We start from the raw sequence: 22,953 nt of genomic DNA on the forward strand, positions 1-22,953 counted from the left end.
CATGTGTAGATGAAACAAGGGGCATGTGTGCTCAACACTTTAAAGCAGGGTAAATGCCATAGCACCACTTTAATGGTTTTGGTGTTTGCATGTGTCGGCGGCATATTGCACAGTAATTCCAGCCACTGTAGCGAATTCGGCAGTGTAATGCACCTTAAATGACTTGGGGTGCAGCAAACTAAAAAACTCCACTGAGGACCCCTGCCCCGGGCTCTTTCTGGCCTCCATAAACTCAGCCAATCCACCTCTGGGGCTGATGAGGGATGGTCATAGTGTATCTGTAGAAAAGGGACAAGCTCAGGACATATTTCTTTGGTCAAACATCAGTCAAAAGAATGCCTTCATCAACCAAAATTAGGTAATCCATAGCGCAGAAGAGGGGAAAAAAACAGTCCTTTTTTGGAAAGCTACTTATTGAAGATGCAGGGATAGTTGAGGGGCAGGATATCTTTTACTGGACCAACTGCATGGTTGGGAGAGATTTTAAACAAGCTTTGAAGCAGACACAGTCTGAGCTGAGTAATGAATAGAACAATTGCCTGTGAAAAACTCTGTAAGTAAAAAACAAACAGCAACACCACCCCCCACCCTCCCATAATCTGCTAGACAACAATAAAACTAGACAGAAACTATGCTCCAGAATACATCACTCCAGCACTATGTATTGAGAATCAGAGATAAGTTAAGGGATTTATTGCGAGGACAAGGAATTCCTTCCTTTGCTCCTAGTTTCAGGCTAACTAAAGCAGGAGCATGAGGGTGAGAGCAATGTATGTAATGAAATAAAGAAGGCCTAATCAAAAAGGGATTAGACCAATTTATTGGGCACGGGTCCATCAGGGGCTATTAAACAACACAGCCAGGGATGTAACCATCTGCTTGGGACTAGGAAGGTTTGACAGGGGATGTATCACTCAACACATGCTATTCCTGGAGATAAGAGACTAGGCTGGACTGGACCTTTCTCTCACCCAGCATGGCAAGTCTTAGGTTCTTAAAAAAACCAAAACCCAGCCCAAAACACCATCCATCCACAAACCCAAAATATCTTAACACTAAAAACAGAGCATCTATGTTTTTACAGAAATTTTAAAATAAAATCTCAAGCATGACATTCAGCAACAGTATAAAATAAAATGCAATTGAGATAAACAGCATTGTATTCAACTAATAAGCCAGACAACTTGAAATCTAGATGAGATGTGGTCAATGTAATGTCCCGGCATGGGACACAGCAAATAAAGAAGCCGTTCTCCCAAATAATAGCAGTCCCAAATTTTCCCTGAGTTTAAAGCTAGCTGGGAGAGAATTCAGAATTGTTTATGTACAGTAGATAACAGTGGTGTTATTTTGGTGGTCTTAGTGTAAAATGGACAAATATCCCTCATCTTAGCTCTTAAGGGGACATGTGCTCATGTCATTAAAACAATGACATTTTCCTACTATGAATATCTATCAGACTCACCCGAAAAGGCCAAGAACTAAGCCCACAAACTGGAATGCTGGTGCTGGATGGGGCAGGCTGGATGTCTGCACCACACTGCCATTGCCTGGGCTGAACCTGTTCTGGAAACAGATGCAAGTCTCTTGGGTTAGCAACTGGACACACTATATCATCCCCCTCTGAAAACAACCAGAAGGGAGCAGGGTCAGGGAAGGAAGAAAGAACAGAAGGCAGCAGAAGTGAATCCCATACTGGTATCTGCTCAGGAGAATTCCCCGCCAAGAAAAGATCCACCAGCCATTGAATTCACCATTCTCCCTTCCCAGCCCCAGACATGCAACAGATGCATGAGAAAAGCACCAGACTGGCTCAAAGTTGGATAGCCCCATTAAACAGCTTGAGACTCCTGGATAGGATTCAAGGAAGAGAGATGTCACAGGTGTCACTAAGGTTGTTTCTGTGGTTCTGATAGAGGGGAATGGGAGAAAGAGGCAATTGCAAAGAGAGAATGCTGACGCAAGCCAGCTGGCCTTCGGTGTTGGATGCATTTGAGCTCCCTCAGAGATGCCACCACCAAAAACAAAAATATTTGAGCAGATTGAAAAATCTCTGCAAAACCAAATATATCAAAGTATGGAAATTCAGGTCATGAGCAGGGGTCTCTTGCCTGTGAGGTGGCTCAGATGACCTGCAGCTGTCTGAAGGCATAAGGATGGTTTCAAGAAACCAAGCTCTACCTGCCCTGCCCCTTCTCCCCAAATTTGCTAGTGCCTCTTATCTGTGACTTGAAGCCCTAGCCCTGGATTTAGAGATGAAAGAAGCTTCCTCATCCAGCAGGCAGGAAGGAATGAAATGGGAACTTTCTAAAAGAACACAGGCTTTTCCAGCTTCAGCTCCCTGAAGGGTAAGTGGAGGAACCTGAAACTGCTGCAGTCCATGCAAGTCTGTGAAGTTCAGAGGGAGGTAGGGTGGCCATCATAGAGGACATTCTGGTTTTCTGCTATTCTGTCCTCTAGTGATATGAAACCCAATGCCTTTATGCCTGAAGTTCAGGCATTGGTTTTTCTCTAGCATTTTTCTCCCTAAAAGCCATTCCTTCAAGCAGTGTCACCTCCCTCTAGGGTCGACACCATAGAGGACACTCCAGTTGTCCTCTGTTCTCTGTCCTCTAGTGATACGAAACCCGATGCCTTTATAAAATAGAGGACATAAAGGTGTCGGGTTTCGTATCACTAGAGGACAGAGGACAACCGGACTGTCCTTATGGTGTCGACCCTAGGGGAGGTGACACTGCTTGAAGCAATGACTTTTAGGGAGAAAAATGCAAGAGAAAAACCAATGCCTGAACTTCAGGCTACAAGAAGAGAGGAGAAGGTGAAGAGTCCGGCAAGCGAGTGACAAAAATTATACACAATTTATGAAGACAGGCTGAAAGAAGTAGGACTATTTAGTCTGGAGAAGAGAAAACTGAGTGGGAGAATCTGACAACAGTCTTCAATACTTGGAAGATAAGTATAAAGAAGCTGGAGACAGACTTTTCTCTGTGGCCATGGGGGACAGAATAAGGGCCAATGGCCTCAAACTATAGCACAAGTAATTTAAATTGGAAATTAGGAAGAACTTTCTGCCTTTGAGAGTGGTCAAGCATTGGAACAGGCTCCCTAGAGAAGTTGTGGAATCTCCATCCCTGGAAGTTTTCAAGAGCAGGTTAGACATACACCTGATGGGGATGGTTTAGTCAAGGATGATCTTGCCTTGAGCCCAGGGCTAGACTAGCTGGCCTCATGAGGTCCCTTTCAGTTCTACATTTACAAGACAATTTTGGTACTCACCAACAGCAGACAGTACACACAAGCACAGGGCACTGTCATAATGGGGATGATATCTACAAAATCACATGTTGCAGGCAACGAGCGAGGAGCACAGATCCACATAGGAGATTACATTTTGGTGCACATCATTCCCATAATGCACCGCACAAAGCAGCTGATTGTGGGCTTCCACCACACTGATCACTTAAGAGTGAATTTACCTTGCATATAACACATTTTTGGTATGAAAAGGATCATTGCATAAGAGTGCATACAGAACCTGCATAAAGCGAGGGAAATCTATACAGAGATAAACTCCCAAAGCAGCTCTACTGACCACTGCTTCTGCTAAGGTGATTCAGGGAATGAAACATTTCACAGGCAGGACACACTTGACACACCTCCTACTGGCATGTTTCAAGAAGATGTTTCCCAGCTGAGACATAACCCAACACAACTCCTAAGGACTTGGTTCAGGTGGGATTTTTCCTTTTTTTCCTGCCTGTCGTCCCAGCTCATTTGAGTTGCCAGCATGGCTGGGAAGGGCTCTGGAAAACTGCTTCAGTCCTCTAGCAACACCTGGGAACCAGCTGGAAACCAACACAGCCCATCCAAAGAGGCTCCACTGACCTTCTACCTGTTCACTGCCATGCCAAGAGAAGGAATTCTGGAAAAGGGAAGACATGTCTGAAAACAACTCTTGCTATCATCTATTTTGAGGCCTCTTAGAAGAGGAATACACCCACCAATACAGAGGGAAAATAGGGCAATACTGACTTTACAGCCTACACCACCATGCATGGTGCTGTGCAGAAGTTGCTGTCATGGCTTTCACCAGTTTGGAAGACAGATGCAGGCACTGACTGTGGGCACCTCAAGAAGCACAGTCACAGGCCAAGCTGGGAGAAACAGTGTTTGGGTTGTAGGGATGTAGCTAAAGCTCACCAGCCTGATTGTCTTACCATACATATTCTGCAGACAGGAACCCTCAGCAGCTGCAAGGCAGGAGAAGAATTGCCACAAGACCATTAAACAGCTCAGATGCAGAACCTTCTTCCACTTGGATATTCCTAATCTTTGGTGAAATGGAGTTTGGATCCAAAGCCGGACCCAACTGCATCTGGTGTTGTCTCTCTCCAGACCCTTTACTGCCCTACTTCTCTGTGGTTCTATGATCTCCCTTTGCCATTCCCCACTCCCCCCACCCTCCTCCAAGCATGTTCAAACCAGACCTGGCCATATTTCAGGTGCTTTTATTTCACTACATGCTCTGCCAGTAATTTTCTATTGATGTCCACTGGCAAACTGGAAGGCAGAGTCAGCAACACAAACAGCTTGGGCCAGTGATTGCCAACAGAAAAGTGAAACAATTAAATGTCCCTAGGACAGCCAAAGGGGTCACTCCATGGTGGCAGTGTATTCTGAACCTGAATTTAGGGAGACCCTGTTTGGTACATTGAACAACACAAAACTATTTGCCATTGGATGTGGGAGCTAGAGCCCCACAGAGACTCCAAGGGTCCACATTTATCCAGCATCATTTGCAGGTAAGTTTGATCTCTTTTCTACCATAAGGAACACTCTTATGGGTGATTACAATTGCTTGAATAGTAGGAAGGGAGATAAATAATTTCCAGAGGTAAAAGTGAGCTGTCAGATGGTGAGGAGGAATCCCTCAGACTGGAATAGCTTCCCCAGGGCAGACCCTTGGCTTGAGATGTTTCAGTCTGGTGGAATAATCTTGCATCAGTCTCAAACTTGGACATAAAGCAATACTTCTATGACTTTATCTGCATTTGAATGAGCCTGTCAGCATTATGGTACCTTGCTCTCAATTAACCCCACAAGGAAGAATCAGAACATGTCCAGTGATTCTTTGCAACAAAAGAACTGCTCTGTTATTTTTTAGTAGTCAAAAACACGTGAAAACTAAGAAGTGGCATTTTTCAAGGGGAGCCTTGAGTCTAAAATGACTGCGAATCACTGATCCAACTCTTGCAACAACCTTTTCCTATGTGAACATTTCACCCAAGCTCTGTTGAGCATCCTAAGATAATTCCAATTGTCTGGTATATTTGATGATAAACAATAAATTAACATTATGATTGAGGAAATAAATTTATTGCATCTGACAATATTTTCAATGATAATATTTTATTTTATACTGTGCAACATCCAGAGTGCATTGGCAAAGGGCTGCTTTAAAAACTGTATTGGTTACAACAGTCATAAATGCAAATGGATAGTTTTATAGTCAGTGCTGCAAATACTCCAGCCAGGGGAAGGGCATTTTATAACCGTAGTTATTACTAGAAAACAGATACCTCATCCCTGCCAGAACAGCTCTCTGAATTGTTTGGCAAGCCATTCCATGTTTGTTCACACAAAACTACCGTATATTTCAAGGACTGTAAAAAATTCAGACCATCTATGACATTCACAGTGAGAAAGACCTCAGGCTACCTGAATCTCAAAGCCCTTTTGAGCTAGCAGTGAATCAATCTGCTGGCAGAAGTACAGAGTATATGGCAGACAGCTGAGTGGTTCAGATGTTATCCAGCAAAGGGCAGTATTGCACACATGCTAGTTGGCTCTTTATCACAATGCTTTAATCTAGTTTCTTAAAAAAGCTCAGTTATATGTTAGTATAATCTGTAAGAAAACAAGACCTGCCTGCAGCCTGCAGATGGGCTGGAAGGCATGCAAATTATCTTGCATCTCATCCCAAGTAATATATAGGTAAAGGAAGATGGCCCAAGATTCCTCCAGGTAGTTGCTGCCAGGGAGACAGGAAATTCAGCCAGCATGGTTTGCAAACATACCCCATGGACAGGAAGGGGGGATCTGTTCACCCCACACTTTGCAACAAAAGAACAAGTTTTCCTCCCTGATAACAATCCAACATTATAGTCTAGTGCTTCTCAACCTATGTGCAGTTAAATCCTTTAAATGGTTCTGTAGAGTGCTGCTTAATACTAGTAAGGTGTTCAGATGCCTTACACATGATTCACAAGATTAACCCAAGGATTTTTCATTCCACTCAATTAGGGAAATATTCTGGCTGACCTGTTGTAATCTTTCTGAGTTCTTTGCAACAGAAGAATTGGTCTATTATCTATCCATAGTCAAAAACGAGTGGAAGCTAAGAGCTGGCACTTTCCAAATGGTGCCTTGAGTCTAACAAGGAGTACTTAGAATCTAAAAAGGAACCACTGCTCTAGCCCCTCTGCTTGTTGCTGCAGTGCCTATAACCTCATTTATAATCCAGAAAGCTGCAAAAATTAGTGAGTGAAAACACTACCAGGACTATGAACCCTTACCCACATGTGTTGTACCCTCCACATAAAGGTCCCTGGGTCTGTGTTTCTTGATGGAGTATATTTAAATGACAGATCTGAGTTAATTTGAATTGACCTAGGAAAAACAGTCATATTTTTTTAATTCATAAAAACTGCCAAAATGCTCCATGCTGAGACACCCAGCAGGACTCAGCACAAGGTGAGAGGTCCTCAGATCACTGCACCTCCTCCTTTCAACTACACCTTTTTTCTTCCCTGACCTAAAACCCAGTTCAACAGCTTGGAACCAGTGCAAACTAGAAAGGTGTTTTTTTTAGAAAAATATGGAGCAATCTTTTTTTTTTTTTTAAGACATCCAATCTAACACAATGAAACAAAATGGCCACAGGGCAGCAGCAGAGATCTGAAGGAAATAAGAAAGGGCTGAAGAACCTCATGGCTGACACAGGTCAGGTTCTTCTGATTTGGGAGACACCCTGGGTTCATGAATAGAATCAGAATGATTCAGCCTCCCAGTCTGTGTATGGCCCTTCCAGGGATAGGATCTGAAAGAGGGGCAAGCAGGAAAAATACAAGCTGGGCTGCCAGTACTCAGGTTGTAGGCTGGCCATTAAAAACATATCTTCTATGTAAATAAATGAAAGGACAACATTGTATAAAGTGAACTCAAGCTCATGAAAGCCTCTGCCTCTTTGGTTTAGTTAACCTAACTCTACCCTGCCTTCTGTCTGAGTTCAGACTAACATGGTTAAATACCTCAGTCTTCTCTCAGTTACACTGATATAGATCAAGAATAAGTTAATTGACTTAAGCTAGGGACAGAAGTTACACATAAACCAGTTTAAGTGATCAGAAACCAGCTTAAACCTGTAACAGAACAGAACTTCAGAGCACATAAACCACTTTTAAAATGGCTGAAACTGGTTTAAGATAAACCTGGTTGAATATAGTATCAGACTTAACTGATTTAGGTCAAACTGGTTTATAGAACTTCTGTCCCAGACCCCTTCCTGCTCTAAGTTAACTCACAGTCCCCCAGCATCCCAGGATGCTTTGCAGCTCTAGACTAGGCTAGGTTGGGCTGAGCTGTCTGCTCCAAGAGAGCAGGGTTGGCCCCAACCCTCTCCTCCCTAGCCAGAGCACTATCACTGCTCTGGCTGGCTGAGAAGGGGGTGGGGTGGGTGTGGAGATGGTAAACCCTGCTCCAAAGCATCCCCCTCAGCAGAGGCAGGGGCGGGGACACGGATATGGTCAGACGTAGGTAACCTGAGGGGTAGCAGGGGTTAATCTTCCCTATCTCCCAGCTCCCACTGGCAGAGGACCCCAGCCTGGGTCTGTCTGGCTTTTCTCCCTCCCCGCCCCCATTTGATGCTCGAGCAGCGAGAGTGGGGGCATGGCCACACCCCAGAGCCAGGCCTAAGGTGAAGGTGGGGAGGGAGGGGGAAATTACAGAAAAGCAGGGCTGGCAGGCACCTCTAGAGGTCCTCTAGTGTCTAGTCCAGCCCCTGCTCAAGCCCTGGCCAGACCCTCCCATACAAGCACAATCTAAAGGGCGGAGGGTTTGCTTGCAGTGCACACAACTGAGAACACCTGCCACAGGTGCTCTGTACTGCTGGGGAAAAAAGCCACCAAGGGCTTCCTATGGCTGGCTTCCCCCTCCCCACCCCCCGCCCCACAGCAAGGCCCAGCACTATGCCCCTCCAGCCCTAAGACCCGAAGCTGTGCCACACACAGCCCCACCCCTGCCTCCCACCCCATGGCAGGGGAAGAGAATGACGGGGAGAGACTGCCCACTGCAGCAGCTCTGTAACAGCCAGGCCCAGCCTGAGTGCAGGGAGCCAGGAGTAATCTGGGTGCAGGTCTCCCATGGCCCCAGCCCAAGCTGCAGCTGACCGGAAAGGGCCCTGTCCCCGTGGTCTAGCCCGGCCTGGCCCCTCCACACCCACACTCATCAGCACCTGCAGGTCGGTCCAGCTCAGCCCCACAGCCCAAGCCTAGCCCCAAGCAAGGTGGTTGGATGGCAGAGCCAGGCCATGGGGGCAGGGCCCTTCCCAGGTGGCTGTGGCTCAGGCTGTGGCCATGGGAGCTGTGCACCTGGATTGCTCCCACATGCCTGTGCGAGCCAGGCCCCGATCCCACCGCCAAGTGCGAGTTGGGAGGGGCAATCCGCGGCCTGCCTTTGCGCACGCAGGCTGTGGCCAGCAGCCCGGGCACGCGGGGTCGGAGAAAACCGGTGGCGAGCTAGAATTAGTCACAAACGCGTAGTGGTTGATTGAAAAGATTGTTTACTTGCACCCAAAGATGGTAGTGGTGTAGGCTGGACAGGTTTCCAGGCGCAGCTCCGCTTAAATCCTCGCTAGAGGACTACGACTAATTCGGTTGCTCCCACGGAGTTGTTTAAGCTCCGCGGGTTCGTTTCGGTTCCCTGGTCCCCCGGAGTTGTTTAGACTCCGTGGGTTCGAAAATTGGGTTTACAGGAAAGGGATACGTCTTGGATTGCGATCGGCAACGGGGAGAGGCTAGAAGCAAGAGTTCCGTGGGTTCGGTCATTAAGCCTGTATTGCCTGCTTAAGAGAGGCGCGTTGGGTCCGCAAGGGTCCGCAGCGCTTAGAGATCTTCACACAGCGCGAAGTCTCCTCCTCCTGGGGTTCGTAAAGTCCTCCAGTTTTCCTCTCGCTTCGACTTGGGCGGAAGCTACCCAAGCCTTTTGTACGGCTAGCAAGCCAATAGCTAGCCGCCACGTGTGCCTACATTTGGAACTGGCCAATAATGTGACGCGAATCCCAATACAAATGGTGGGAACTCCCTTGCAATGTGCATCACTAGTATGCAAAGAAATGCACCCTGCAAAGAAGCTGTAATTTGGCGGGAAATCCCCCGTTGCACCAGAGTTCTCTCTCACAGCAGAGAACTCTATCATGCAAAGAAAGCTACAATTTAGGCAGGAACAATAATTTAGCGGTGCTGAAGCACACACAAACAAAAACCACAACTTTGGGTTGTGACAATGCCCAAGCCGGGTCAGGCTGTCAGGGAGTCACTGCAGCAAGCAAGGCTCTCCCCCTCCTCCTCCTCCCCAGCAGTACAGAGCGCCCCCGGCAGGTGTTCTTAGTTGTGGGCACTGCAAGGAAACCTTGTAGGGGAGGGTCTGCCAGGGCTCAGGCAAGGGCTGGACTAGACACAAGAAGACCTCTGTAGGTCCCTGCCAGCCCTGCTTCTCTGTGGTTCCTCCTTCCTCCCCCGCTTTGCCTCAGGTCTGGGGCCAAGGTCTGGCCATGCCCCCACTCTCACTGTTTGACCCTGTGTTCTCAGCCAGGGGCTGGGGTCTGGCCATGCTCTACCCCCCAGCCCCTGCAACCACTGGAAAAGCCTGGTAAGGGCTTCTTCCTCCTTCCTCCTCCAGGCGGACCCTGGCTGGGGTCCGTGCAGGCCAGGGTGGTAGTTTAAACCCCTTCTCAATCATACTCAGCAGCCTGCCAGGACCTGACCACATTTCCCTCTTCCCCTCCCCCCTCTGCCCCCCCAGCTTTCCTCCAGCCTTCTGGCCACTGCCAAAGAGAAGGGAGGACTTGCTCTAGTGCCCCCCAGCTTCTAGCCTGAGCCACTGCAGGCATGTGGCTGCATTTTCAGACTCAAAAGTGAATGTCTATCCAATTGCTTTTCAGTTCAATCTATGCAGGTTAAACTAACCTGCAAAGATTAAATCAATTCGGGCTCAAGCTTTTTGAACGTCTGTACTTAGCCAAGTGCAATTACTTCAACCTTATCCTGGTGCAGCTGAAAGCAGAACTGAGCTTAATAATTATCTTTTACATTGGAATTTTATGTGGAAAAGGCATTTTGTTTGAAAAAGCAGTTATGAAAGCATAGGCTTTTGCATCACATCAATTTTAGCTTGAGAAAGAAGCTTCCATAGGACATGGGCACTGGTTCACAGGAATATAATAACAATAATTATAATGATAAAATAATAATGATAATAGTGACGATAATAAAAATATAATTAGGATAATCACTGTTATTTGCCACACCACACATATCATTCAAAATTATGTGAATTTTTATGGTTAAAAGTGGCTAGTCAGCTTGTCTACACAGAGAAACTTCATCAGCTTACCTTAAATGGAATTTAGTGAAACCAGTAAAATTTTATATATGCATTTTAATATTGCCCTTGATTCTATTGGTTTAGCTTGACTTTAACAATAGAGTGGCTTAGTAGAATTAGTATAAAAATCACACCTCTGGGTATATCAGTACAACTTTATGTTTACACAAGGATTGTGTGTGGACACTTCTATTGGTTTAAACTTAGCTAGGTTTAAACAGAGAGACTACCTATGCCTACAACTTTGCAGCTCCCACTCCCCATCCACAAACTGGTCCCTGTGTTGTCTTTAACGCAGCTCAATAAACAAGTCTCCCACTCTCCTAGAGAGATCATTTGCCAGGCAATTAAATCTCGCTTAATAGGAGTAATTCCCTCTAAGGCAGTCTGGCCTACCTGGTGCTCCATTTTACTCTGTTTTCCCTACTTCTTCCACCTTCTGAACTCCCTAAACTATTCCCCTCTTTTCCTGAAGATGCTTATCATGCTACAGAGTAAATGCTTAGCCACCTAAGACACAGACATGTTGCTTCACCTCTCCTCACAGTTCAGTCCCCGCAGCCTATTAGTCATTTTTATTGCCCTTCTCAAATATTTCTGTGATTTGTCATCTTCCCTTTAACAAGAAAAAACAACAAAAGCCTTCATCTTCCTCCTTGGAGTGATGGGTGCCAGGCAGAGAGAGAGTATTTTGAAGGGGGCAGGTCATTTTCCCCAGGCAGTTGGCTATAGATGTGGTAACACATACCTGCTCCTTAAATCTGATCTGTGGTTTATTTACACAGCTCACATGGAAGAAGTTCTAACCACTCAGAGCTAAGCTGATTACATGAACAGGAAGCAAAGAGCTAAAAAGCAAGTGTAGCCCAAGTAGCACAGGAACTCAGTAATCTCCGTGGAAGAAAATGACTCTTTTATATAATGCCTTTCACATTCAAGGACCCAGATCCCTTTAAAAGGCCACTTACATAGGGATTCTTCAACCATCTCTGAAATTCAACCATCCCTGACAGAGCCATCCCTGCCACCAATGCTGCTGGCGGCGTCTGTAGCTGCTCAACGTGCCCCCCATGACAGAGCCGTTCCCACCGCTGATGCCTAGACCTGCTGTGCTCCAAACTGCTTTGCTGGCTTCTTGACTTCTTGTGCTCTAGACTCCAGTCTAGACCCCCACTCTCTTGACAGCCAGCCAGCTCCTGACTTAAGGCTTAGCTTGGTAATTGTCCATGTTCCAGTCTTGTATGGATATAGCCTCCTGCTCTGGGCCCCTGGTTAGTGATCCCGGTATGCTTCCCTTTTCTGACATGGCCCCTCCCCTCCCTCTGGTTCTACAGAGGGTGACCACCTTTGTCTTGCTCCCTTACAGACCTTGACTTCTTGACTTGTCTGCTCTTGGTACCCTGACTCTAGTGGGGATCCTTGTTTATCTGATCTTGCCTGTTCCTGATTCCCTGGGTTGTGACCTTTTAGGATCAAGCCCTGACTGCTTATATCCTGGTTGTACCTGATACTCCCCAGAATAGTGGGCAAAAGGGAAAAAAACCCAAAAAACCATAACATGACTAGAACATTTAGAGTTCTCTGGAGTCCAGGGACTGAGGATCTCTCCTTTTCCAAGGTCAAACCTATCTCAAAGAGCCATGATCCTTTTGCCTCATTGTTCTCCTTTTCCCATGTCTCTTGTCCCACCAGATCAGCTTAAAAAAAAACGCTAGAAATATTCAGGTAATGCTCAACAAGCTTGATGCTTGGAGCATTTGGTTGGGAAGCAGATATGGACTGAAACCCTTTCTGGATAACAGGTGCTAACCCTGCATCTTCTACTCCTTGGGCAATTCCTTAACCATATAATCACTGTGCTAAAAGGGGAGCTAGAGTTCAGAGTCTCCTGCACAAAAAACCTGCTGGCCCAACCTCTTGAAGGAGAATCACCTTTAGCTGTAGTAGTATAGGGCCTATGACATACAGCTGAGCAACCTGGATTCAGTCTAAGAAATGATGACGCATGTTGGCCAGTTAATTATAGTTCTCAGAGACTGCTAATATAAACATTACTGTATCCTGCAGGAACTAAGCCAAGATTATTTTTAATGTATTTATTTTTAATAAAAGAGGATATTGTGGTTGGGAAATCCTGATTAAATGAACAAACCCACCTGATGTGCAGGAATCCCCCAATGCCATGCAGTAGTACCTTTACACTGGTTTCACCAGGGGTGGATTTTAGTTTGAGGTGATGCATGCTTAGCTGTTACACCATGCACCAAACTTTCTAAGGAAACGATTGCCTTTTTCTTTGCTGCTGGGAATCTAAATTTTTCACCACAGAAAGAAGTGCCATACAAAACAAAGCCCATTGTGATTCCATTTCTGTATTGCAGGGGTATCAACGTCACCTGGTCCACTGAGACATTTCTGGTCCACAGAGCTCTTGGTGGGGTGGATCCAGACATGGCAGGATGAGCACAGCAGTTAATGCAACTGTCGCTAGCACCCTGATGTCCCCAGTAGGGGACACATAGCCTAGATTTCAGCAGTGGGCCCACCCCAAAATCCCTGGCCTCTCTTGATGCCCCACAGCTCAGATGACAGCTGCCCAAACTATTTTTGACACCCCTGCTGTATTGGGTAGCCTTGTTTACACTCTGAAACGACTTGACTGCAGTACGCCTCTAAGCAGAGGCCATGTTCCAACCCCAATGTGGCTGATGTTCATTTTATTCCTGAATTCTTCTTCACTCTCAAATATATGAATACCACTCCCCTCTCCCCCCCAAAAAACAAAAAAAAACCCCTCCATCAAGGTGATACTCAAGGCAAAAGAGCCACTTGCTGGCAGTCTGAATACATTTTGCCTTTCCCAAACACTACAGTTCCAAATCAAGCAAACGTTAGAAAGCCAGGGAAAGCTGGATTGAAATCGTACTCTGTTCAAACTCGATATCCAAGCTATCTTACCCTGCACCCAGTGGTAATGGCAGCCTGTACCATCTTTCCATCTGGGGCATATATAGAATGAAATATGTGCACAGTGGAACATGACTTTGATCATTTGTTTGATACTGGATATCACGTGTCTCTACTACTAAGCGTTAGCCTTTTCTCTTTCTGGGTAAGGGTTCTGCTTTCATGCTCAGGGCAGATGACATTTTCCTACTGAGACGTGGTGGGAGGCATGTCCAGTGACACACAGAGAATTGGGTTCTGGACTCCATTTTGTCAGGTGCAAAGTGCTGTCAGTACTGTGCAGTACTGTGCCTTCTTAAAGAGCAGGAAACAATTGCTTTCCATGTGCTGTTTATCTCATCAGAAATGTTACATGGTCTTTTCTTCGTACCATGTAGGTTATTAACAAGGCCCCAAAGTTGATCCACTGTACATGACTAACAGTGAGGCCCTCATTTCAGGGGTGACTGACTAAGTTCCTTGCTATGGATGACTAAGGTGGTATGAATTTCTGATTTTCTCAAGGCACTTCCGCAGTGCAGGGTTAAAGTGGTTTGAGTGCAACTGCAGTTCTGTACAAGCTGGTGCTTTCCCTCTGCTTTTTCCTGCTGCATTGGATCCTGAGCAGCACCTCCTTCCCTGAGCAGAACTTCCTGACCCTCGGCATCCCTCCATTGCCTCCAGCCAGGAATTTGTTTTCCTTCCTGTCTTCATGTCCCCGTATCCCACAGCTCTGCTTTGAATCCTCTCTTAGGTGATGTGATAGGGAGACTGGGATAACCTGACCACACAAGCCTACAGTCTCCCTTTGCCCGTGCTCAATGAAGCATGCAAAATCTGCCGTCCTCAACTTGTCTGGGAAACAAAATGAAACACAGCCCAGCTGTATAGCCTGCATGAACCATGAAACTATGCTGCCTTTGTTTTCTGTGTGCTGTATCTTTAACCTAAGAACTCTGCCTGACTGCAGATACAGCTATTTTGCTCTTTGAGCAATTGTGTGTTAAGCACGGGCTATGTCTGCATGCAGCCACTGCTGTGACTGCAGCTTGTGTAGACATACCCGAGCCAGCTGTAAACCAGTCAGCTCAGAGACTGCTACCAGTGTAGGTGCAGCAATGTGTAGCTCATCATGGGCTGCAACTCCCTCTGCCTCGAGAAGCCAAATAAATTACTTGGGCATGCAGCTTACAATGAGCTCTGTAGTGCCAGAGCTAAGCTGCTATCAATCCTCTAGCTTACTGTAGTTTAAAGCTAGTTGAGATACTTCAACATGAGCTGCAGTAAAGAGAATACAGCATAAACACATCTACACACCAAGAATGCTGTCCCATGGGGACTCTGTTTTTGTTTTTTGTTATGTTCTGTGTTAATCTCCATCTCATCTAAATCTAAGGCTAAAGTGGATGTTTTGCTCTCTGTGTATGGGAAAACAAATGACTAACTACCCCAAAACAAGGAAACAACTCAGCAGTCGGGCTGACATATATAGAGAAAGACCAGCCCTCACTGGGGCCAAGCCTTTCATCCCTGAAGACCTGGGTGCTTCCTATTTGTGGGTCAATTTGAAAATAAAAATGCTTCCCACTGGACAGGAATATAAGAATCTCTATCTATGAAAAATCAGGCAGGGAGAAGGTCTCCAGAGGACAAACTGAGCAGGGCTGCCAGCTCCTGCAATTTAACTGTGAGTCTCACGGTATTTGGTGCTTCTATCTTAAAGCTCCAACTCTGGGACCCACTCAGTTAGGGAAGAATTTCATGTGTCATATTTTAAGAAAGCAAGTTTCTGTGGAAAGCCTGACAATGTGAAACATAATCCCTAAACAAACAAAAAGAGAATCTCAGCCATGTTATCTTTAAAAGTCTTGTGGTTATTTTTGGACTTATTTCATGATGAGATTGCTGCATAAACTGGAATTTCAACTTTGTGGGTAATTTTGCAATTTCATAAATTGGGTTTGTTTGGAATCAGAGCAAAACACTGATTTTTAAATGTCCCATAAAACACAAATTTCAAAAAGAATTAATTTCAGAAACTTTGTTAAAATTCAAACACTTCTGTGGAAAGTTTAAGATTTTTGACAAAGAAAGTCTTACCAATGGAAAAAAAGTATTACAATTCTAGCAAATCAATCCATAATTTCTGAATGCTTGGGGTTAGCAACAGTCAGAGGGGATGCATATGCATGCATACCAGAGTATGTGACCTTCCACCCAGGAAATCCAGAAAAATAATTACTAGAGCAAGAGTGTAAGCAAAACAACTCAAAGCCTATAATTAATAAGCCAACATCGCCACACCCACAAACAGCCCACTGGATAGGAAACTAATAGTCAAAGGAATGCAGTTAGGACAGGGGCAGAGTGGCAGGGAAGAGCACACCACAACAACAGTATGGGAAGGGGGCAGTCTATACTAGAATGTATTTATTGAGGCTGCTAGATACAGGCCATGTTCCTCTCTCAGGTTCACTAACATGCCCAGTGCTGCCTATAGTTATCAGGATCTCCTTCAGTCCTGGCCTAGGCTAAGGAGTTAAGGAAAAGGTTTCCAAAACTGGAGTTTAAAGACAAAAGACACCATCAAATCACGATGTAAGGGTCTGTGTATTGCCAGTTTAATCTAGTTTCCTGCATGCTCAATCCAACAAATTGTGCCTAGCTAAATCTTGTCTTCCAGAAAGCCTTGATTTGAAAACAAATTTCCCATCATGGGCGTCTGGTACCACCTTAATCAGGGGAGGCACACGACCAGAGGCGGGGGGATCCCCCCATGACCAATCTCACCGACTGATTGCAAAGCGGCTGTGGCACTCCCACTCCCCAGCCAGCGCTCGCAGGGGGGACACCAGAGCTCCCACCTGCACCCCCTGCCCGTCGCCTAAGCGGCGAGCATGGCTGGTTAGGGGATGCACCGGCACTCTCAGGGGGTGCACATGCACCCCCGTGCACCTCCTTCACGTCATCACTGCTTCCCATGGTAATTTGCTTCCACAGTTTATTGCTATCATTGTTAAAAAGTTCTGCTTCCATTCCAATTCAAATTGTCCTGATTTCAGCTTCCAGCCATTCGCTGGTGTTAAGACTTTCTTTGTTAAATTAGATAGACCTTTGCTACTTAGTATTTACTTATACACTGCAAACAGGTCACCTCTCACTCTTCTTTTCAATAAGCTGAAGAAATGGCACTCTAAGGGCTAGATGCTATTAAATTTACATGGCCAAATGGCATTTACCTAGTCTTGTGACTGCTCAATAATGCCAGTTACAAGACATTTCTTTTATCTATGGGAATTTTCACTTCTTCCCATTTCTTACTCTTCTAGCACTGATATGCAAGCAATCAAAAGTGTTCTTCCCTCCACATTCTTCACTGGTTCATTGGTTCAATTTTGTTTGCAACAAGATGAGGTTATGTTTGTACTGCTTCTATTGGGCCTTGGCACTTGTACCTTGTGTTGTTTGTGAAATGTCCTCCTGGATGCTCCAGCTAGTGTCTAATGAAGGTTATTTGCTCCCTGCCTATGAGTTTCAGGCTGCTCAATGGCTAGGGACAGACATTACACATACACCAGTTTAAATGTTCAGAAACTGGAGTAAACCTGTAACAGAACAGAAGTTCAGTGTACATAAACCAGTTTGAAAATGGCTGAAACAGGTTTGAGATAAACCTGGTTGAATGTAGTATCAGACTTAACTGATTTGGGTCAAACTGGTTTATGTAATGACTGTCCCAGGCCCCTTCCTGGTTTACGTTAAATCAGAACCCCCAGCATCTCAGCATGCTCTCTGGGCTGGACGGGGTTGTCTGCTCCAAAGAGCTGGGTTGGCCCCTCCCCTCTGCTCCCTGACTGCAGCTCCGGCAGAGACTGCAGGTAGAGCAGGGTCTGCCTAGCTTCCTCCTGCTCCCCCCCTCCCCCTTGCCACTCCCTGCTCAAGCAGGGATTACTCTCGCCCCTCTGCCTTACACAGACACCTCTCAGTATTATCTAGCCTACCACATACTGGCTACTGTCCATGCTATGGGAGACAGGAAAAAGGCAGACAGGACTGTGTTGGCTTAGGGCTCTTTGGAGCTAATCAACAGGTAGCTGGTAATGTCCCTCCATTCCTTCCTTGGAAAAGCTGTTTAAGAAGACCTTGAACTAATGGAGAGAGGCTGTTGTTTTCTTAATGAGCTGATAAACTCTGAGTTAGGAGTGGTAAACACTATATTATCAACTTCTTTCTGGGCTGCTGCCTGGCCACGCCACCCATCAGCTCAGCACTATGAAAGGAAAGGGAGGGCTGGCTTCTAGCCTGAGCGACTGCACACATGTGCTGGCATTTCTTCAGTCCAGAGGGAATGTCTGCATGGTTACAAACCAGTTTTTTAGCCATTTAGTGGTTTGTCTTTATTGTCACTAGTTTATGCATTTGAATTTAAAAGTATTAAACAGAAAAAGAAGTTGCAAATGGTGTTGTTTTTATTAGATGAATCACCTGAAGTCATTTCTCCCTTCTCTCACAGGGCTGCTGTTCTCTGTGCAGGACATTCCTCAAACCTTCTCTTACTTGTGCAGTTCTGCCTGAAGTCATGTCAGTGGTCCCAATATGCAGCATCATCACTGGAGACCTGACTCACCAACCCCCAAGACCAGGCCATAATGGAATCAGTTCCATACAGATGAAAGGTTCTGTTTCCAACCTCCCTAAGCCATCCACTTCCTCTTTGCCTCATCCTCCAACCTTACTGGATATATTGTCTTAGAAAATGCTGTTGCTCAGAGCCAGCTGGTCTTGAGTACCTTCTGCTTGGAGACAGACTGAGGTTGGTGCTTTCTATAAGATGGCTCTGTATCCCATCACCTGCCCCTCCTGACAGCTCAGGCTGTTCTCACACACAGCTGTTGACTCTTGCTCTAACCCAAGGGAAGAGCTGCATGCCTGTGTCACCGAGACATGGATCCTTCCCTTCCTCAGGAAAAGCTGTAACCAGTAGTGTTCCTGTATACCAGTGTTCCCTCTAAGATGTAGTGGTTTGTGAGCACGCTGCTTTGGTCCCGCCTCCCCCTTTCGGCACTCGCCACTTTGGTCTGCCCCACAGCACTGTTTCTGCCTATGCCCTTAGACACAACTGTAACTAGCACCCCCAAAGTCAAGATTACACAGTTTAGGATTCTTCTAATAAAAACAACACCATTTGCAACTTCTTTTTCTGTTTAATACTTTTAAATTCAAATGCATAAACTAGTGACAATAAAGACAAACCACTAAATGGCTAAAAAACTGGCGCCACCCCCAGCCCCCACCTCTGGGAGCAAGGAGGCACATGGCATCAGGGCTTGGGAGCGGAGCAGTTTCCCAGTGCCGGCAGAGCCCATGCCAGCCCCTAGCCCCAGCCCCTGCATCACCTCCCAGAGCAGAAGAGTTTCCTGGCCCCAGCCCCTGCCTTGCCTCCGGGAGCAAGGAGGCACATGGAGTTGGGGCTGGGAAGCGGAGCAGTTTACCAGCACCAGCAGAGCCTGCGTCAGCCCCCAGCCCCAGCCCCTGCTCCTGCATTGCTTCCAGGAGTAGAGCAGTTTCCTGGCCTCAGCCCCAGCCCCTGCCTTGCCTCCGGGAGCGAGGAGGCATGTGGCATCAAGGCTGGGGAGTGGAGCAGTTTCCCAGCACCAGCAGAGCCTGTGCCAGCCCCCAGCCCCACCTCAACATGCCTCTGGGAGTGAGGAGACACATGGCATTGGGGCTGGGAAGGAGATGCATGGCTTTGGGGAGAAGCCACTGCCTGAGCTTACCTCCAGTAAGTGCCCCATGCTGGCCCCAGTGCTTCCGCCATTGGTCTCTTCTAGTGTTACTTTTATGCTGTGAGATTCACTTTTATGCTGTGCCTCTCTGGGCAGATGCGCGGCATTAATAAGTTTGTGCGCGGCATTATTTTAAAGCATGCGCAGCCACGCACATGCACAGCTTGGAGGGAACCTTGCTGTATGCACCAACAGCATAGCATCTACTGTAACAATCAGGTTATGAGCCTTTGTCTTCTTTTCTTCAGAAGTTTTGCCACAGGCACTTATGTCTCCTTCCACTGGCAGAACAAATGTGACATCAACCTCCAGAACTCCCGACCAATCTGTTCCACTGACTGCTCAGTTTACCTTACATATAATCTAGTTCACGTGCAGTATTCACAGATCTCTCAAATTATTCATGCTCAAGGAATGCCACTGTTGGCCATATGAACCCTGTCACATTCCACTTCCACTGGGCTTAAAGGATTTTTATCAAACCAGTCCCAGCTTCTGAAGCTAGGGACAGAAGTTACACATAAACCAGATTAAGTAATCAGAAACTGGTATAAACCTATAATAGAGCAGAAGTTCATTGCACATAAAATAGTTTCAAAATGACTGTAACTGGTTTAAGATAAACCTGTTTGAATATCAGACTTAACTGATTTGGGTCAAACCAATTTATGAAGCTTCTGCAAAAGACCCCTTCCTGTTTCAAGTTAAATCACAGTCCCCCAGCTTCCCAACATGCTTTACAGCCCTGGGCTGGGCTGTTCTGTCTGCTCCAGCACAGAAGGGTTGGGGGGGAGGCAGGGACTGCTCCCTCCCCCCGGCAAACCCTGACTGGGATCTGGGGCCAGGGAGGAGGGTTAAACTTCCCTTCCCCCAAGTACAGAGCTGCCCTGCCCTGTCCTGCTAAAAACTTACTGCTGGTTGTGACTGTGGACTCCAAATCCCCCTGCCCCCCGTCCCCCCCCCCCCCCGAGGCACCTGGAAGCAGGAAGAGGAAGTGATGAACAATTCTGCAGAGTCCTGTTGCTGTAATTCTGGACTGCAAATCCCAGAGAACTATGGGGCAGCAGGAAGAGGAAGCAAACGCACAACCCATGTCGGCTACATGCCATGCTCTATCACTACCTAGATTCTGGCCTGAGCCACTGCAGGCATGTGGCTGCATTTCCTGAATCAAAAGTGAATGTCTATACAGTTGTTTCTCAGTTTAATCTGTGCATCTTAGACTAACCTGCACAAACTGAGTTAATTTAGCCTTGGGCTTTTTGATTGCCTGTAGTTAGCCTGAAGGTCCAAGAGAAACTGCTTTTCTTAAGCCTGGATTTCACTACATGCATATAAACAGATTTCAGATTCACAAAGATTCATGCATGTTCACTTGGGTTTTCTTGAATTATCTTACTTTGTTTTCATTTGGTTTTGATTCCTACCTGTCATCCTTTTGGAGGCAGATGAAGTCTCCCCTCTTGTTTAGTTTCCTATGGTCTGATATTTGCAAAATGTTGGATCACAGCTCTTTGGCTTGTGGCAGGGGCATCTGGAATTCCCAGTGGCTATTCAAGCCAAATGCTAGCCCAGACCCAGGCTGCTGAGCTTTTGAGGTCTCACAAGATCAGGTGCAAGATTGTAAGAAGAAACTCAGAGGGTCATATTATTGGTCAGTATTATAATATAATACTGTATATACTAATATTATAGTATAATAACTATAATACTGACCAATGATATGACCCTCTTCTACAGAACTTTGCAGATTCAAAGATCTGAACAGACATTAATCAATCCTGAAAAAGCTAACATCACAAGAGAGGGTAACCAAGGGAGGAAGAGATGGAGCAATATGCCACAGAGTAATATACAGAATAGGGGAATAGGTGGAGTCAAAATCCAGGAACTCCTCGTTCTCCATCCTGTGCTAAACTGTACCTCCTAGAAAACAATGTTGCTGCACTTTGCTCTGGTGAGCGTGCCTGACTCCTACATTCAGGACTAGTGGATGCAGCAGAAAATGTGTGCCACTACTCTCCTGATCAGTTCAGAACAGGTTTGTGGATGTTTTCTTTACAACTGGTTCATATGCATGTTCAGGTCATCATCTGTTAGAAAAACTGTGGGCAAAAGAGAATGCAGTTTAAAATTTCCTCTGGAACAGTTTCCACCTTGCATTTTTATATCTGTGACTTTGAGTCAGAACAAACTGATCCCAGCATAATAAAACAGCAGATTGGTGGGTGTATGTTGATTTGTTCTTTGTCTCTGGCACCACCTTCTGCAATATAGCACTCCATGCAGGGCAGTGGGTTCACGACTGACATGTTTTATACCTGCACTGGGCTAAGGAGGTGCGTAGCAAATATACTAGAGACACCTGGATCCTGCCCAAAAACATTTTGTGACCTTACTTGGGATGGCATGAAGTTGTAGGCATGGTTCAAACCAGCTGTTGTGAACAACAAGGATCATCCAGAATCTGCTTTATCTCCAACATGTCCACACAGAGGCCACCCTATTTTTACTGATCTTGTTGCTCTACATTTCTTCCTCTGATCAGTGCCATTATGTCTCCTCAGTGGAGGAATCCCTCCTCTGGGTCAGCGCGGTTTGCAGATAACCAAGGAGCATGGAACAGGCCACGATGGGCCACACTGAATTACATATCTCCATTAGCCTCCCTGCGCTGCGCTCAGTAAGTGCCCAAACAGTGTTTTAGGGTGTCGGTTGTAGCCGTGTTGGTCTAAGGACATAGGCAGACAAGGTTCCTTGGGTGAATTTGATATCTTTTATTAGACCAACCCAAATAGTTGGAGAATATTTATTAAGCAAGGTTTCGGGTTCAAAAACCCTTCGTCAGGCTAAGGAAGTTTCAGCAGTTGGTGTGTGCTCTTCCTGGATGGAATGAAAAAAGTGTTTTGACACTTACCACAGTGTACTCAATTTGCAGTTAGGATACCTGAACCAACTGTAGCACTGCATAGCTTTAAGCTGGCTTTGTGTCTCATTTTCCTCTGTAGGGATAATGATGCTCAACCTTCATTGCAACACTTTGAGAGCTCAGATGAAAAGCACCATGTAAACTCTATAGTGTGCCTCTTTGCAACAAGCTCTCTCTCCTATTGATGCTCCAGCTGCTCCAACGGATGGAAGGGCAAGCTGCCTGTATTCTAGCACAGTAGTGTAGCTAAGGGTGGGCGACCTGAGCACGAGCCCTGGATGCTGATGGAAAGGGGGTGCTGCCCACTGTACCATTGAATCCAGGGTTGCCCCTTGTCACTAGCAAATGGAATCAGCACCACTTGGGGACAGAGGTCCACTATGCCAGTGGGGCAGTTGGTGGCTAATGTCCCTAATAATTTCATCAGCTCCAAGCCCCTTGTCAGCCTCATGACACATGGGAGATGCCACTGCTGCAAGGGAAGGGGTCAGCATGGCAGGCAGCCAGGGAGTTAATGTATCTCCTGTACTGCAGCTGCAACCTTGGTTGCAAGGGTGAGCTGCAGGTGGGAAGCTGTGGTAGGGGGATGAGAGAGGGTCTGTTCCCCTACCTGCTGCCCAGGGCACAGAC

At 46.2% G+C, this 22,953-nt stretch overlaps 1 protein-coding gene across 2 annotated transcripts in view; it reads right to left on the bottom strand.

The window, feature by feature from the left end:
* The window catches only part of LOC102570188 (transient receptor potential cation channel subfamily V member 6), a 63,107-nt gene that overhangs the window by 27,691 nt on the left and 12,463 nt on the right, over positions 1 to 22,953 (bottom strand). Inside the window, exon 1 of one of the 2 annotated variants that reach the window (XM_019488527.2) lies at positions 19,386 to 19,694. The exons of the other annotated variant lie outside the window; for it this stretch is intronic. Coding sequence (XP_019344072.2) covers positions 19,386 to 19,426 — 41 coding nt within the window. The 5' untranslated portion in view covers positions 19,427 to 19,694. Of the gene's footprint in view, positions 1 to 19,385; positions 19,695 to 22,953 lie in introns of those variants that run through there. 2 annotated transcript variants of the gene reach the window in all.

Source organism: Alligator mississippiensis, chromosome 4, assembly GCF_030867095.1.
Source record: "Alligator mississippiensis isolate rAllMis1 chromosome 4, rAllMis1, whole genome shotgun sequence".
In the NCBI taxonomy this organism is placed as follows: Eukaryota; Metazoa; Chordata; order Crocodylia; family Alligatoridae; genus Alligator; species Alligator mississippiensis.